This window comes from Typha angustifolia, chromosome 9 (genome assembly GCF_048772165.1).
Source record: "Typha angustifolia cultivar Huaian chromosome 9, ASM4877216v1, whole genome shotgun sequence".
Classification (NCBI taxonomy): domain Eukaryota; kingdom Viridiplantae; phylum Streptophyta; class Magnoliopsida; order Poales; family Typhaceae; genus Typha; species Typha angustifolia.
Window position 1 is genome coordinate 3,774,167 of NC_133247.1, and position 16,333 is coordinate 3,790,499.

The following is a 16,333-nucleotide window of genomic DNA, read 5'->3' on the forward strand; positions in this document are numbered from 1 at the left end:
TGTTCCAATCAGGTCTTTTGCCTCTTGGTGTTTATTAAGAGATCCCATCTTCGATTACGAGCTCATAACCGATAGTTGTAGGAATCCTTATGACACTTGCAAGCTTTCTCCCTCCTCGATCAGGTCTTTTGCAATACCGCAGCTTTGCCTTCGATGCACTCGATCCTTGGACTTCTAACAGGCCCTTCCGAGAAGCAAAGATTTGTAGTTTAAAAAGGCAACAAAACCTGCCCACCAACTGTTTGTACCATTGCCGCAGTGACTTGGATGCTCCAAGAGTCTTTGTTGTATCGGATTTGCACACGGATTACCCCGAGAACATGGCGTGGGTGAGGCGGCTCTCGCCCGTGTGGTACAAGAATGATGTCCTCATCGTCGCCGGAGACGTAGCGGAGACATATAACAACTTTGTTTTGACTATGTCGGAGTTGAAGGGCAGGTTTGGCAGTGTATTCTACGTGCCCGGGAACCATGACTTGTGGTGCCGACGAGAAGAAGGCAAATTTTTGCAGGTGATTCACTATTGAATTATTCTTGTGCCAACTTGGCAAATTCAAGTTTTATAATCTTCCCTTGAAAGATTGTTTTGAGTGCGGAAAATTAAACTACTTGGTTGGTGAATTTGTGATTTCCATACTGAATTTGGAATTTGTTTCAGCTGAATTCACTGGAGAAACTGACCGCATTGCTTGATGCGTGCAGCGATCTAGGAGTGGAGACCAGACCAGCAGTTTTAGATGGTTTGGGAATCATTCCTCTGTACTCCTGGTATCACCAGGTAATTGAATTTTCATATGCAATAACCAAAATTTGTTTTTTTTTTTCCTATGTTTTCTGATGTTGGAAGAATATGTAACAGAGTTTTGACAAAGAGAAAGATATAACTTCTGTTCGAATTCCTTCCCTAGATATGGTAAGTTCCTCTATTTATCTTAATGAAATTCTGACTGTTTTAGTGATAGGTTTAGATGTACTGCCTTATCAGTTCATAGTTGTTATTGATGATTCACCCAGAATTTTAAAATTAAACATATGTATACTTGCCATCCTTCTTGAACCATGATAAAGCAATTTAGTGCCATTTAATAGTAACTCATTCCATCAACTAAGCACAGATGTCCATTACTCTTATTCAAGTGTTCATTTTATAAACTGCACGACCTTAAAATTGGAGCAAGACTTGATGCATCAGCCACAATCAACATACTGCATAACCAATTTATAGTGTTTTGAGATCTGAACTTTTGTCCAAGGCATCAGATATCCACCAAATTCAAAGCCAGTTATTTAGAATTTCCAAGTTTTATCAAATTTTGATCTTATCTCCAACTCATAGTTTAAATGTTCCCAACTGATCAGGCTTGCAAAGACTTTCATGCTTGCAAATGGCCTGCACATTTGTCAAATGATGATGTTGCTCTTGCTTTTTACTTTGATATGATGAATGAGAGGTACCATAATGCGATCAATGAAGTTCAGAGGGCCAGTAATGAAATAATAACGTTCTCTCACTTTGTCCCGAGGTAAGTACTCATACCTATTAGAACAACTAATTTTGTTAATTTTTAAAAGTTGAAACCATAATTGGCTTTCTTCTCTCAGAAAAGAAGATTTAACAACAAAGATGAGCTAGAAGACTTTGTGCCACATCTTATGTCTAATTCCACCTAATTTTACCACATTTATATAGATCAAGGACAGTGGTAAATAGGGAAATCCAATATCAAATAGAAAAGAAGCACAAAAGTATTATCAGTAGAATTTCCGTCTGGAAAAAGATCTAGTCTTGTAAGTAGATATGCTTTTTTTGTATTTGTATTTCAAATCTTATAAAGAATTGACTGTTCAGATATTATATGCTCAATAGAATTTGTTGTACTGAATATTGATTAGGCCGACCTTATGGTTGCACCAATTAAAAGCTGACAGCATATTGATTGCATGAATAAATGCCTCAAGGACTTAGGGTTCTTCTCCAGAGCATAAATGACTTTAGTTTTTCTGTTTAATTATGAGTGATCCTTCTATAACTTGATCAATTTCAGCGTCTAAGTATATAAATATACAGGCAAGAATTGTGTCCTGAGAAGAGAATGCTTTTTTATCCAAAGCTTCCAAAGATCATAGGCTCTGATTTTCTGGAATTCAGACTAAGATCTATCCACAAAAAGAGTGGAAGTAGATCAGCCTGTCATGTGTTTGGCCATACACACTTCTGTTGGGATGCTGTAATTGATGGGATCAGGTATTTGTTTGCCACCTTTGGTTGATGATTGGTTAAAAAAATTTGAAAAGGACAATTCATGCTAGGTTTTTTAACATGTAGATATGTCCAAGCACCTCTGGCTTATCCTAGAGAAAGAAAAAGGAGGATGAATGGCGGTGATGATTGGCTGCCATTTTGCATTTATTATAAAGGTTTTACTGATAGATTATCTCCTGCCTATTGGTCTGATTACTACGCTAAAAACAAAAGAGACCCTGATAATACTGATCTTGCACCATGGGTTGCCAGATTTTACACGAGGTAGCTCAGACCTCTTCTCTCTGATATCACCATTGAATATAGTAGAGGGATGATTTCAACCTGCATCTTTCTACTCCTCAAATAAATGGAGGGAAAAAAAATTAGCTGTTGTATCTCTCTGTTTTTCTTTAGTTAACATCTGTCATCATTATGTTTAGAAATAATGTGACTTCCTTGTTATATTGTTATGATGCTGAGGAATGGAAATTTGAACTATTTGGATAATTAATCACATAACAATTCTCTTTTCTTTCCTGTTTCTTGCTGATTTTTTCTCTTCCTTTTGTTATCTTGAACACTTCTCTCTTTGTTATTGGTAATATTGCTGATGCTTACAAGTAATATTTTACATACCTTATGTGCCAGAAGCTACGTGGTGTTGCTTATTGTTTCATGCTATTTTTAGTCTATTACAAGCGTACAATGAAAGAACTTTTCCTAATAAAATAGAAGTAAATTCAGAAAATTAGGATTTGTGGAGATGCTAGCAGTAATGAAATGCATGCTTCTCATGAAAACATGAGGATACAAGTAAAGATGAATTTAACCTCTAGGTAGAGAAGCTCAATGCTGCTTCATGAACATATCTGATCTCTTCTATGCTCTAACTGCTCAAATATGGATTGGTTTGCCATTTAAGAGTTCGAATAGCGTCTGAAAATACAGTTGCAGAAACATACTTCAAGGGACCATGATTTGGCATCCAATTTCTTATACATGCAGCCTAGAAGGCTTGGCAAAAGGTAAAAGAAAACTTTTAATTCTAAAGATCTATAATTAAGGTTTTTCTTTCACTGGCTGTGTCGTTAATCTCTTCAATCTTCTTGATAACCTCAGTCATCTTTGGGCGTCTCTCTGGCTCAAATGCTGTACATTCAAGTGCAATCTCTGTGAGCCTCAGCATATCTCCATGCCCTTCTTTTTCAGCCACTATTTCCAAATCCAAAATGTCTGTGGACCACTCATCTCTCACAGCTGATCTCACCCACTGCGATAAATCTTCATCGTCCTTGCTGGGAAACTTGCCAGTGACAACCTCTAGAAGTATCAGGCCGAAGCAGAAGACATCCGCCTTGTTGGTCAATCTCCTGCCTTGTGAGAATTCTGGGGTCTTTTCTACTGCCAGCTTATGCATGTGCGGAAGAAGGGGTTGGAATCCATAATCTGTCAGCTTGGTGCTGTAGTTTTGATGTTTCATATGAAGGATGAGGACATTGGATGATTTCAAGTTAGCATGGGGAACCGTGTGAAAGGGTAGACATTGATGTAGGTAAGCCAAACCTCTGGCTATACCCTTTACTATAGATAATCGTGCTGCCCATTTCAAAGGCATCCTTCCCTCTCCTCTATGATCTAGCATCAAAACAGAGCTTATGTTAGATTTTGGAATGTTAGTAAACTAGCACTATCACCGATATTGATTTTACTTACCATGCAGCAGCTGGAATAAGCTCCCTCCAGGGATATGATCATAGATCACCAGCTTCTCTTCCTTGGAGTAATAGTAGGAGATGATCTCCACAATGTACTCATGCCTTAGCCTCCCGAGCAACTGCAGGTGCTGAACAAACTCTTTCCTGCTCACACCATTCATGTTCTTGAGCTTCTTCACTACGGTGATCAGACCAGACTCCAGTGTCACTTTGTATGTAATCCCTAACTTTCCCTTCCCCATGATATCTGCCGAAGATCGCAGTAGTGTATCAAGGTCGAAGACCACCTTTTCTTTGTTAAAGAACTCCAAATCACTTCTCCTTTCTGGCTCTGCTGAAGTTGTCATGCCTTTTGCTGCCTTCTCCATGAATTCTGCCGAGATTTCTGCTATATGGAGAAAAAATGTATTAGTTATTCAAGGCTGATCGAGAGGTGTTAGATAAAGTAATAACATAGCAAGTGGCAGCACCTGAATGATCTCGGTGCCACTGTGCCTTCTGATACCTTCTGTTGTAACACAAGGACAATAAGATGACCATGAAAAGGACCAAGACTGCACCCAATATGATCAAAAGAATACTCCATAGTTCCAAACCCTTGGTCTTCGGTTGACTGAAATGTCTGGAAGGAGGTGGTGCACCATTCGTTGGTCCATTCAGAGGAGCCTTATCGCCAGGAGGGTTCGTCGGTCCATGTGGAGGAGCCTTACGACCAGGAGGATTCAAAGAGCATGGCTTGTTCAACGATTTCCCACACAGATCCATATTATGATCAAATGAACTCTTTGGAAAATTCTGCAAGATTGAAGTCTCAGGAATGCGGCCTTGGAGGAAGTTGTAAGAGACATTGAATTCTGTCAGGGTATGTTGATTGAATGGTGGAATTGTTCCATTGAGAAGATTATCTTGTAGCTCTAGTTGAGTTAGGCTCGGCAGTGATGCAAATTCTTTTGGAATTGGTCCTGAGAAACGGTTGCGTGACAAGGACACAATTCGAAGATGAACAAGGCCTTTGAGGTTGGGAAGACTGCCATGAATAGCATTCCTCCGCAGACTGAGGTTGGCTAGGTATGTGACATTCTGGAGGGCATCCGGCCGAAGTGAGCCCGTCAGCTGAATCCCTTCAAGGGTGATTCCGACAACATTAGAGTTTGAGCACTTGATCCCAAACCACCTGCTCCTGTCCTTATAGCAAGGAGGACCTGTCCAATTCGAGTGCAGGTTCACAGCAGAGCGCAGCGAGTCGCGGAGCTGGATCAGATCATTCCTTTGGTTGTGGTAAAGATCTTCACTTCTGCTGCCTGACGCTGCCATTAAGAAAATTGACACAAACACTATTAAAAACCTCGACCGCGTCATGCTCGAGTTTGAATCGAGCGTGAGACAGATAAATGAGTAATGAATTGGAATGCTATTCGGGAAAGCTGTTCATCAAGTTCCGCATCATTGTAAGAAGGCAGGACTAGACTTGAGGGGTAGCAAACTTATGTGGCAGGGGAGCTCTTGGATAGAAGATGTTGCAAGTTTAATGCAAAAAGGTGAGCCTTGGATCTTTTTAAATGAGTTGCCGAAATGTGCAAGGCAAGTGACCTAAGATGCAAGTGGTGGGAAATCACATACATCAAGTAAAGTGTTGATAAATAACTTATATAATAATAGTTATTAGTTTGGCAGATGCAGATTTGATTTTTTTGGCACTGGAGAGCACTTTGTCTCCATGGATTGGCCAACCAATTCTTGTGGGAGGTGGAAGCGGTTGCACCAAACTGACTGATGAGAGGAGAAAGCCTTTATGTGTGATCTCAATCTTACGTGGGGGAAAAGCTGGATGGTTGGATTACGGATAGGATGTGTACTTGCCTTTCCTTTTAAGCTATCCAATTGTCAGTTGTAATTGGTTGGTTGAAAGGTCAAAGCAGTCAAACAGGATATATATATATCCTGTCACCTTGTTTGTACTATGTTTTGTGATCCAGTTTGTTTCACTTTCACATCTCTTGGAAACTTTTTTTTGAGCTTTCCTTGCCTTTTGTATCTCTTTTTTGTTTGATTTTGGAGTTATACACACCCCTTTTGACATGGATTTGAGCATAACCCATTCACTTTGGTATCTTGTTTGCAGTGTCTTAAAGCAACCTAGTAGATAAGCAGGAGTAATGATGCTCCAGGATTAGTTGGTTGTTTGGACCAACTAACCTTTACAGTTATATATATACATGTAGAGAGAGAAAGATATATATATATATTTATATATTCATTTCGAACCCTCTATTATCGAAAAATTCGGTTTACTTCCGACCTTCTCCAAATAGAGTGTTTTTTTCTTCTTTTTTTGTGTGATTTATGAGAATTGTAAGGATCAAAATGAGAAAAAATCTCAAAACAAATAAGATCATGCGCCATCTTTGTGCTAAATTTTCAACGGTCCGATTTTAATCAACCGCTTCGGTAACCGTAATACGCATCTTCACCCGTCCGTAACTCTATCTTCCTTCAGGACCTTCTCTCTTCTTCCTTCACCAACGGAATTTAGAAAACCCAAAACCCTCTCTTCGCCCAATCGTCCTCCCATGGGTGACGAGGAGAATTAGAATAATTAGCAAGAATAAGAACAAAATGGAAATGGATCTCTCCCACTTTATCTCCGCCCCTACCGCTTCCTCCCCTCTAAAACCCTCTCCTCTCCTCTTCTCTCTCTCCAGCCTCGCCGGAACTCTGGCCTCCGTCTCGACCGCCGCCAATTCCGCCTCTCTCTCCTCCGCGGCTCCACCTCAATTTATTCCTCCGATGAGTCGTCTAGTGTCATCGCACCTCCCGTGTTTGGCGGCCGGACGGAGCTCTCCGGGTTCTGTTCTTTGGTCGACGCCCTTTCGTCGCCTCCTGCGAGGTTGGCGGGCTCTGTTTTTATCGCCGCTGCCGCTATGGTGGCGGGGTATGGCCTAGGACTAAATATTGGAGGGAGCCGGACAGCGGGGCTTGGCAGAGCAGCCGTGCTCGGCGCGGCCGGCGATGCGATGGTTTACGCGCTCAATGTGAGCGTTCCGATGTCGCGGCGGTGAATCTCCAAAATCTTGTCGCCGGTTATGACGATCCAATGACGTTGAAGAAAGATCACATTGAAGCCATTGATTGTCAATAAGTTGGTCAATCTACATTCTGTAGTATTCTAATTATTTATTATATATATATATATAATGTGTGGACAAATTTTATGGGGTTTATATATATGGCTTCTGCCTTATAAGAAAGGGAACTCACGAAATAGCGACAGCAATCAGACATGATAGAGTTTCAATTATGTCAAGTTCAAAAAGGATGCTTATTATTTTGATAGCTTGATTTTGTTCTGTTGAATGTGCTTTTATCTAGTTTATACATACTCCACAAATGGTTGCACTTCTTCCATGACTTGGCTTTTTATATTACGAGCAATACATAGCGATAGCCTTTGACATTTCAGTATTCCATAGACTACTCTGGGCTTAAGTAGTATCATCTTGTTTTTTAAATAACCTACTGGCCTCACCATAAATATGATGCATTATCTGATGTCTTAGCTTTCTGAAGCAGATAATACTCGCTATTGGTATGCTTATGGCTTGGATTTCATTTTGTGTGCCTTTTCAGATATAAGTGGCTCTTTCAAAGTCTAAAATATAAACTTTTCTTCTTCCAAAATGTGCTGAAATTGTCAGACCTCTTTGGTTTCTAATGATGCATGTTGTAATTCAGTTTCATCTTGTGCTGGCTTATATGGTGTAAGAGATCTGGTGAAGTTTAACTTGGAACCATGCTTGATTTCTTTTACCGCAGGTTGCATCCCTGAATGACATGCTTGCTTGTGACATGGCCGACCCTTGTCATGGTCATCGCCAGAAGAGCTTGATGGCCTCTACTGCTTGTATCTGAAGAGTATCCGGGAAGCCTGGAAAGCTTTCTCGATTGCAGTACTTGCTTGGCATTAGTGATGCAAAGGCTGCCGTGCTTCGAGATGCGGCTGAGCAAGGAGCATTGCCAATCGGAATTGAAGAAGAGGAATTTGGTAATTATCAGACTCCAGTAGAGTTAAGAAATTTTTTTTTTTTTTTTGTTTAAAGGGTTTAATATGATTTAATATTTATCCGCATAAATATGAAGATTGTATAATTCCATTGCTTTTACATCATCTTTCTAGTCATTTTATACGACTTATATTTCATTGACTATAGATATGATTCAAATCATGAATTCAATCAACTAGCTGGTATTTCTTTAATTTCCTTTTCATCTCTGGTTTTGATATTAATAGAGGAAGCATGTTTGAGCTATGGTATTCATCGATTTGCACCTTTCTGTCCTTTTTCTAGCGTTCAGGCCTAACAGAACATGAATTATTTTTAAATTAATATGCAGGCTCCATATCGTTCCCTTATTGAAACAGTTTTCTAACATTATTTCACGAATCATGCACATATATACCATGAGAATAGGGAAATTATATCACGTAGAAAAGATAAAGCCTAAAGGATTGCTTATGCTAACATTAAAAATCCATCCACAAACAAAGTATCGCGTCCTGGAGTTTGCCCACTGGGGAAATTTCTCAGTGCATGTGGGATTCGAAATATTCCACTAGAGAACGAAGTATCACATCCTGATGTTTGCTCACTGGGGAAATTTCTCAGTGCATGTGGGATTTGAAATGTTCCACCATTAGGATCTCTCGTCATATAAGTCTCAGATGGAAGCTGCTCCCGTATAGCCATTTAGACACCACTCAACAGAGCCCCTAAGGTTCAAAATGAGGCTGAATAAGTTCTTCGAAACCTGAAAGAACTGAAGAAGATGGATCATGTGCCTGAGGTAATAACTTGAAGAACAAAGCTGACTGAAAAGAACTCATTTCTCAGTAACATAATTTCTACAAAAGTTGCTCTTACAAAAGGAGAACATACCCTGCAGACCCCACCTGATGAAACGCATGCTTATATGGGGTTCCGGAAGGAAAAGATAGTCCATAGACAACAACCTCAAGAAGGATAAGGAAAATGAAACTAGTACCAGCAGCAACATATCTACTCTCTTAACCACAAAAATACCTAAACTCCTAAGTTGCATAGATATCAAGCACATTTTCCTAATATCATTATTATTACTGGCTGTATGTAACTTAAAGTTTCAACACAAATTCCAAATAGGTAGCATTTGCCAGACTTATACCGATATAACTCGTACTCAATTTCATAACCTCATATTATCTACCAGAGAGCAGAGTTTCACGTCAATAGTTAGCTGGCAACAAGTGCCAGTGTTCAGGCCAGCATCATTTTCCTGCCACATGCTTCATTAACTTCTCTGAAATAATGTGCCAAATAAAAAATAATATATACTTTGAAGATTGTGTTCTTAATTGTGTTTTGTCGCTACAATAGTTATTACAGTCCTTAATGTGGTTTGCCATTTTTTCTTCTTTTTTGCATCTAAGAAGTTTTTTTCCCTTTGCTCATTTTTGTATCTTTGAACAATGAAGAGATCACTAGGTGATACAAAAATAATTAAGATCTTGATAAGAATAAAGTAGTCAAATCCACATTTTCGCAGGACATGGTAACATCATAATATTACTTACTATGATATCCAACATCCTAAATAAAGCTCATATCAGATTGACGAGAAAACTAGATCAAATGCATTAAAATTACAACAAAGTGACTTTTTATGTATACTTTGATTAATAGGCTTGCATGCCCATCCCAACTGTCCAGCAATGTGGTTCAATGACAAGTGGGGATGTAAGGCATGCTACAGGCAGTGTCTACCTGTGACTTGAGTTCAAAGGGAAATTAGAAACCCATGGAGGAGTCACAAATTAGCTCTCCACGAAGTATGGACTAGGTCATAATGCAGAGTGAATGAACAGTAGGTAAAAAATCAAGAGGGCAAAAACATAATACGACTACCTGTACACATTTTCCTGCCAATGCAGATTATGAAATGAATGTCACATAAATGTTGTCGTTCAAACATTCTCTGGCCAGAACTCCCTAAAGAAAGCTCGTTCAAATTCTCTCTCTTCCATTCTTTTCTCTTCTTCTTGCATTTTCCTTATTCTTTTGGAGACTGACTTCACTTTCTTCTTAGACTGCAAATCCTCCTGGCACATAGTGTGCACACTATTCAGATCATTCTAAATTTCTAATATGTCTTCAAATAAGGAAACAAGATAATTTTAAGAATATTTAGGTCAAGGACCAAGTTCACTACTAAAGAGTACAGGCATGGAATAAACATAGTGCAAAACAGGAAGAAACAATCCATCTGTTCTTTTTCAAACTAATCAGTTGGAAGTGAAAACTGAAAATATTACATACTTAACTATATGGTGCAGCAAAAATCTGTTGGGATGGCATAACCAAAAAATAAATATTGTATTTCTATGACGTGATACATTTGTCGAGAAACTTCATAGTCTTATTGTAAGTATTATCTTTTAATTGTACTAATTCCTCTTTTTTTCCATTTTTCGCTCCACACAATACCTGTACCAGTTGAATAAGACCCAAGAATTTGAGGTTATTCACATTCCCATTTCATATTCAAGGGCATGAAGATTCAAGATGATATAGACAATGGTGGCACTATTTCATATTTCTTAACTCATGAATATTCTAGGGAAAAAGAAACAGATATTTCAGATACTTGTTGGCATGGCATGTATCAATTGACATGTTCGTTTCGCACCTTGGAAGTAGGAGGATCTTCATGGCTCTTCAACTTCTGCTTTACTTTCTCAGCACCCAAACCACGCTTATTCTTCTTCACATGAGTCTGTAGAGGTTCCAACCTTCCCTGTCCATCAATATTATGACATTTAAATATCTAAATAAATCTTCAAAATATAAGATACATTGTTATTTAGCCCTAGAAGACACAGTGAAAGCATCAATAATCTGTTTGAATGGCAAGTTATTCTCCCAATTCCAGTATTCCACGTATGATGAAGATCTCATTAAGACATTAACCAAATGAAGGATTGCATATTCACTATGAATAATCAGCTTAGCCAACGTTAAGGCACAGTATTTAAAATATTTCATGAAAAAAAAATTTCTTGAATTCTACGAATTCCCTAACCAACCAATCCTGCAACATAATATTCGAATGGAGTGAGAACAGATCACTGATACAGATAATGCTCTCAAATCATCTGATATCAGACAGAGAAAACAACCTTCTGTTTTATAGCAGACATCATAAAAGATGAAATATCTAATAGAAGAATGGCATGAAAAAGAAGAATAAATGAAGAAAACAAGCTGGAAGAGAAAAGAAGAAAATAGAACATTTCCAATTTCTTCAAAACGCGTATTAATTTCCTGAATGCACCTAAATTTAGGGAGATAAAGGAGGAAATTTGTCAAATTGCCCAAAGAAAATCCATATGAACTCTATTTTGTTTTAGCCGGCAGCCCCTAATAAGCCCTCCCTCATGTAATAACACACCTAGAAAAAAGTTTCCAACTTTTGCAGCACCACAAATGTTTAAGCTGATAGATGATAATATAATAATATACTGAAATCTACAATCCGCTAATCAATTCAAACAAAATAGAAGTCAAAACAATTAGTTAAAAGGGGCAGTGAATAAATCAATTAACATTTGAGCATCTAAAGAACATCTCGCTCGCAGCTAATCTCCTCGATGGTAAACGAAGCGAATCAGTATGTAACCTAAGCCCTAGAATTGCGTAATCATGTCCAATAAACTAATCCAATAAGTCGCAAAGATCACAACCTAAAGAGAGAGAGAGAGAGAGATATATATAAATCCAAGATTCTCACCTGCTCGGAGGCTCCGAGGCCGGTGCCCTCCTTCCACCCGCACTTCTTTAGCAGCTGTACGAATTGGAGGAGATCGGATGTCAGAGAAGAAGGACGAGAAAGATTAGAACAAACGAAGCCCTAAACGAAACCCTAACCCTAACGAACCTGGAAGCCGACGTTTGAGGAATCGATTGCTCTGGAGCTAGAGCCCAACTCCTCCTCCATTTTTCTTTTTTGGAGAAGTCGGCGGGAAGTTTACGGCTATCGCCCTATGTAACGGCGATCGCTTCGGAAATTTATAGCCAAGTTATCCGAACATAAGTTAAACTTATACCTGTAACACTCCTTAAATCAGGTACGCTATTTATTTTTAAGAGAAAGTCCAAGATAATTCATTTACAACCGAGGATTACAATAAAAATATCCGATACATAGAGCAGGGGAGATAGAGCGACGGCTTTTTAACACAAACATTACATTTGGCCTACAATAGACAGTATAATAATTTAACTAAAAGGATCAAGCCCGGAGGCACAACACAAAATAAAATGAAAAATTGCCCAAGAGATTCCCAATGACAAAGAGCCTCGTGTTTAGCATTATCAACATAATAACGGCAGGTTTTGTTAGTCCAGCAGCCTAAGACACGGTCCTAAGAATTCACAAAACTAATATGATTGAAGATTACCCACCTAAAATATAAATTAAAATGAAAATACCAACAACACCCTAATATTGTTGTAAAGCATAACAATGTTATATAGCCAAGGATTGCTAAAAATCACACATCTATATCCAAACAAACACAAACGCATACGAGCACATCCTATCATTGTGAAAGGGTCTCGAACCCTCTCCCCACATAGATGGCCTCATCTATCCAGCATGGTAATGAGGCAACAGATCGAGCTGAGAACCAACAAAGGGGTGGCGACCAAATTTGGAATCGACGAGGGAGGGAAAGAGAAAAGTGGCAAAAGTGGTGAAGAGCAATAATAGGGAACGACAACGGTGAATGGTTTTTGGGTATATTCAAGCCCTATGGAAGAGGCGGCAAGAGATAGGGATGCAACAGGCTCAGATCCAGCGGAAGGGTAGCGAGCGGCCAAGATCAAATCTGGTGAGGGAGAGAAAGAGAAAAAGGGTGGCGACAGCAGTGCGGAGCGGCAATAGGAAGTGGCAGCTGCAAGGGGTTTTAGGCGACAAGAGATGACAAAGTTGAACGACAATAATGGGCACAGTGTTGAACAACAACAAAACTGTGGTGAGATGGATGAGAGCTTGAGCTTCTGAGGAAAAGGAGGAAGAAGAGAGGGCAAAAGGAGAAAAAACACTTCTTGTTATCAAGTATGTTATAATTTTAAGAAACTTAGGATCATAACTAGGTGCTTGGAATTTGTTGCCAAAAAAATAAACGAGAAAGTCTATATAGAAAATAAACGATAGTTCATAGGGTCTGAAAAATAAAAGTATAGAATAGATGAATATCTGATTTTTAAGATTAATAGCTTAAATTATTTTAAAGAAAAAAAAACCTAATCACTGTAATGGTTTTTTTTTTCAGAGGGAAAGAAGTAAGAAGTTAATTATGTGTCCATAGTTAAAGCGGTAGCTATTTTGAGCATAGTTACAATCTGACAATAGCATATAACATTTACGAGAGAATATCCAAGTAAAGAATCATTAGCACTCTGAATTGCTTTAATGCCAATACCTTTGGTTTCTCGGCTGGTACTCAAATTTAATATTGTCACAACCGGATCCAAACAGAATCCAAGAAAATCTTTGATTGATTTAAACAATTTATGTCTCAAGAATTTATCTGATTTAAGTCAAGCGTGGAATTTCGACTGGTTGCTTAGCAGATCCGCCGTTTAATTATTTTTCTTAGCTGTCTCGATTGATATATATATATATCAAATAAGTGAGAATAAGAGCAATTATTTCCACATCTGTCGCTCTGCTATTAGTCAAACGGGACTACTTTTTAGACAAAGATTGCTTTCCTTAATAATATCTCACAAAGTTAGATTAAGCATCACAAAATTATGCTAAATTATATACTTATTCCCAACTAGGGATGTCAAAATAAGCGAGTAGCTCAGGCTCGGCTCAATTTGTATTTCGACCTAAGTCCGAGCGAGAGCTCAGGCTTGACTTAAATATAATTTTATTAATATTATATATGTTAATAAATATTATATATAAGATATATTTATAACCATTAGAGTTTTGATCCAATGATTATTATTATTTTATCTCTATTAAACACTAATCCTAAATCTAATAAAAAACTCATAACAAACCTAATACCCAATCTTCTCCTCATTTCCTCTTCCTTTTCCTTCTCCATTAATTGACTCATTTGGCCTCTTCTGATGGCCCTCTCCTCCATCGGCTTGGCCTCAACCTCGGTGCTGACCTCCTCATCTTCCTTCTCCACCGTCTTCTCGTCCTCCTCTTCCTTCACCTCTTCATCCAACCTCCTCGTCCTCCATCAACAAATTGCCGCCCTGCCGTCTCTTTATCTTCCTTCATCTCCCCATCCAGCCTCATTGTTCTTCATCGACAAGTTGTCGTCGCCTTCTCCTCTCCATTGTATTCTTCCTTCTCTAATCAAGCTTGAGCTTGGGTCTAGCTCGATTTAGCTTGGCTCGAGTTGAGTTGAACCGAGCCTAAACATCTTTATTTCTAAGAGTAATTTAAGATTTTTTTATTTGGTCCGCTTCGATTAGATTAGAGTTACCTTTAAGGTCTTTTAAAAATATTCAAATTAACTTATAAAAATCAAATGATAAAGTAATCATAAGATAGAATATGAATGGCTATAATTTTTTCTAAAGAATTTAGCTTCCTATTTTTTTTATAATATTTGTTCTCCTTGCCAATTCCACACACTAAACTATCGAGAGTACCAAACAGGCATATTATTTTCGTCAACACATCTTATTCAAATGCCGAGTCATTAAAGTTTAGAAACTCTTGCAAGCCATTGACGAATTATTGCCATGCGTCAGTCGTCACCTGCAAGTATAATAACAACTATCCATTCACACCATTCTCGCACTCAAACCGCGTTTACCAACGCCCTCAACCTACGTCTCAACCAACATCGCACCGAGTGTTAAGCCCTTCTTTCCACATGAGGGATTAAATTAACAGATTTTGTTTTTTAAATAACACCCTACATTATTTTTAATTAACTAATCTTAGACCTGGTTTATTTAACTGTGTGAATAAACTTACAAAAGCACCCCTGTGATACTTTCTAATCCAACCCTAGACTACACAAGTATGATATAAAAATTGTAAACAGAAAAAAGGGTTAAATCACTAAACATAGGGTGCTATTTAAAAATTTTCCCTTAAATTAAATATATCTACACCCCCAAGGTCAAAATTGAGCTACCAACCTCATAGCAAGGAACCATCCAAGAAAGACTATAACTTGCGCCTTATTTTCATCACCCTCTCTTCTCTTCCTCCTCTGCAATCTATATTACCTCCTCTAAAACCTCTGTACCGAGAAGAGAGAGAGAGGAAGAAGAGAGCAATGGGCGATCACCAGCGAATCCACCCGGTCGACGTCGAGGCCCAGAAGCCATCCGCCCCTCTCATCACCCGCGATCACTCCCGATCAGAGAAAGGCGACCCCGGCTCCGACCCCCTCCCCTACCCGCCGATCCGCCGCATCCCCGTCGCCCACTCCAGGCCTCCCAAATCGAGAAAAGGCGGCTGCAGCTGCTGCAGATGCTTATGCTGGACCATCCTCACCCTCATCCTCTTCCTCGTCCTTATCGTCGCCACGCTGGCAATTCTCTACTTCGTATTCGATCCGAAGCTCCCCAAGTACTCCGTCGACCGCCTCCGCGTCTCGTCCTTCACCGTCGACTCGGACCTGACGGTGCACGCCAGCTTCGACGTGACGGTGACGGCCGAGAACCCGAACAAGGGGATCGGGATATACTACGAGCGGGGCTCGCGGCTGAGCGTGTGGTACTCCGGGTACAGTTTGAGCGAGGGGACGCTGCCGGCGTTCTACCAGGGCCACAGGAACACGACGGTGCTGACGGTGGTGATGACCGGGGAGGGACAGATCGGGAGCGAGAAGATGACGGCGCTGCAGCAGCAGGAGCAGACGGGGGAGGTCCCGCTCGACTTCAAGGGCGACGTGCCGGTGAAGGTGAAGCTCGGCGGGTTGAAGCTGTGGAAGGTGACGTCCAAGGTGAGGTGCAGCTTGGTGGTCGATAGCTTGACCGCCAACAACCAGATCAAGATCAAGAACAGCAGCTGCAAGTTTAGTTTAAAACTGTGAGGTGCTGTTTGTTTATTATCATTATCATTATTATTATTTAGTCTATTTTTTGGTTGTTTAGATTATGTTTATATAGCCCATAGGTATTTGGCCTTGTAGTAGTTATTATTAATAAAAAGTATACTTGTTATTTAATTGGCTCTCGGTGACATACAATCATATGATCGAAGTTGTGGAGAAGAAGTCGTGTGAGGAATTGCAACTTGTCAGCACACCTCACATGACATGGCCAAGGGCTCTAAAGAGAAAAGCGAA

The 16,333-nt window shown here is 39.5% G+C and overlaps 4 protein-coding genes and 1 long non-coding RNA gene across 13 annotated transcripts; 3 read left to right on the forward strand and 2 right to left on the reverse strand.

Annotated features, from left to right (window-relative positions):
- Positions 1-2: 2 nt before the first annotated feature.
- Positions 3-2,995, forward strand: LOC140766578 (uncharacterized). Of its 2 annotated transcripts, none has more exons than XM_073105999.1 (6): positions 3-512; positions 659-778; positions 860-913; positions 1,360-1,523; positions 2,069-2,245; positions 2,327-2,995. In XM_073105999.1, the coding sequence occupies exons 1-6, from the start codon at positions 90-92 to the stop codon at positions 2,529-2,531; spliced, it is 1,143 nt and encodes a 380-aa protein (XP_072962100.1). In that variant the 5' UTR covers positions 3-89; the 3' UTR covers positions 2,532-2,995. The 2 variants fall into 2 exon arrangements, with proteins under 2 accessions (XP_072962100.1, XP_072962101.1); XM_073106000.1 differs by having other exon boundaries at positions 332-512; positions 703-778.
- A 137-nt stretch (positions 2,996-3,132) lies between these two features.
- LOC140766577 (probable leucine-rich repeat receptor-like protein kinase At1g68400) lies at positions 3,133-5,637 on the reverse strand. The gene is made up of 3 exons (XM_073105998.1): positions 4,431-5,637; positions 3,959-4,345; positions 3,133-3,880 (listed from the first exon to the last, which is right to left on the reverse strand). Exons 1-3 carry the CDS (start codon positions 5,317-5,319, stop codon positions 3,291-3,293), a joined length of 1,866 nt encoding a protein of 621 aa, XP_072962099.1. The 5' UTR covers positions 5,320-5,637; the 3' UTR covers positions 3,133-3,290.
- On the forward strand, positions 5,360-5,981 carry LOC140766579 (uncharacterized). Its single transcript, XR_012105471.1, has 2 exons — positions 5,360-5,498; positions 5,635-5,981. It is a non-coding gene; the product is annotated as an uncharacterized lncRNA (long non-coding RNA).
- A 2,348-nt stretch (positions 5,982-8,329) lies between these two features.
- LOC140767053 (uncharacterized) lies at positions 8,330-12,174 on the reverse strand. 8 transcript variants are annotated; one of them, XM_073106811.1, is made up of 5 exons: positions 11,929-12,089; positions 11,782-11,835; positions 10,681-10,788; positions 9,900-10,093; positions 8,331-8,728 (listed from the first exon to the last, which is right to left on the reverse strand). In XM_073106811.1, the coding sequence occupies exons 1-4, from the start codon at positions 11,986-11,988 to the stop codon at positions 9,959-9,961; spliced, it is 357 nt and encodes a 118-aa protein (XP_072962912.1). In that variant the 5' UTR covers positions 11,989-12,089; the 3' UTR covers positions 8,331-8,728; positions 9,900-9,958. The 8 variants fall into 8 exon arrangements, with proteins under 8 accessions (XP_072962915.1, XP_072962912.1, XP_072962913.1 ...); XM_073106812.1 differs by having other exon boundaries at positions 9,897-10,093; XM_073106808.1 differs by having other exon boundaries at positions 8,331-8,766; positions 9,897-10,093.
- A 3,012-nt stretch (positions 12,175-15,186) lies between these two features.
- LOC140767136 (NDR1/HIN1-like protein 6) lies at positions 15,187-16,213 on the forward strand. The gene has a single exon (XM_073106940.1). The coding sequence runs from the start codon at positions 15,317-15,319 to the stop codon at positions 16,076-16,078; it is 762 nt and encodes a 253-aa protein (XP_072963041.1). The 5' UTR covers positions 15,187-15,316; the 3' UTR covers positions 16,079-16,213.
- The last annotated feature ends 120 nt before the right edge of the window (positions 16,214-16,333 follow it).

Coding starts and splice junctions, on each gene's coding strand:
- LOC140767053 (XM_073106811.1), bottom strand. CDS start 11,988: ATGGAGGAGGAGTTGGGCTCTAGCTCCAGAGCAATCGATTCCTCAAAC. Junction 11,836..11,928: donor CCTCAAACGTCGGCTTCCAG/GTTCGTTAGGGT, acceptor CAATTCGTACAG/CTGCTAAAGAAGTGCGGGTG. Junction 10,789..11,781: donor GCCTCGGAGCCTCCGAGCAG/GTGAGAATCTTG, acceptor ATTGATGGACAG/GGAAGGTTGGAACCTCTACA.
- LOC140766577 (XM_073105998.1), bottom strand. CDS start 5,319: ATGACGCGGTCGAGGTTTTTAATAGTGTTTGTGTCAATTTTCTTAATG. Junction 4,346..4,430: donor GTGGCACCGAGATCATTCAG/GTGCTGCCACTT, acceptor TCCATATAGCAG/AAATCTCGGCAGAATTCATG. Junction 3,881..3,958: donor CTTATTCCAGCTGCTGCATG/GTAAGTAAAATC, acceptor TTTTGATGCTAG/ATCATAGAGGAGAGGGAAGG.
- LOC140766578 (XM_073105999.1), top strand. CDS start 90: ATGACACTTGCAAGCTTTCTCCCTCCTCGATCAGGTCTTTTGCAATAC. Junction 779..859: donor TGTACTCCTGGTATCACCAG/GTAATTGAATTT, acceptor AATATGTAACAG/AGTTTTGACAAAGAGAAAGA. Junction 1,524..2,068: donor TTCTCTCACTTTGTCCCGAG/GTAAGTACTCAT, acceptor ATAAATATACAG/GCAAGAATTGTGTCCTGAGA.
- LOC140767136 (XM_073106940.1), top strand. CDS start 15,317: ATGGGCGATCACCAGCGAATCCACCCGGTCGACGTCGAGGCCCAGAAG.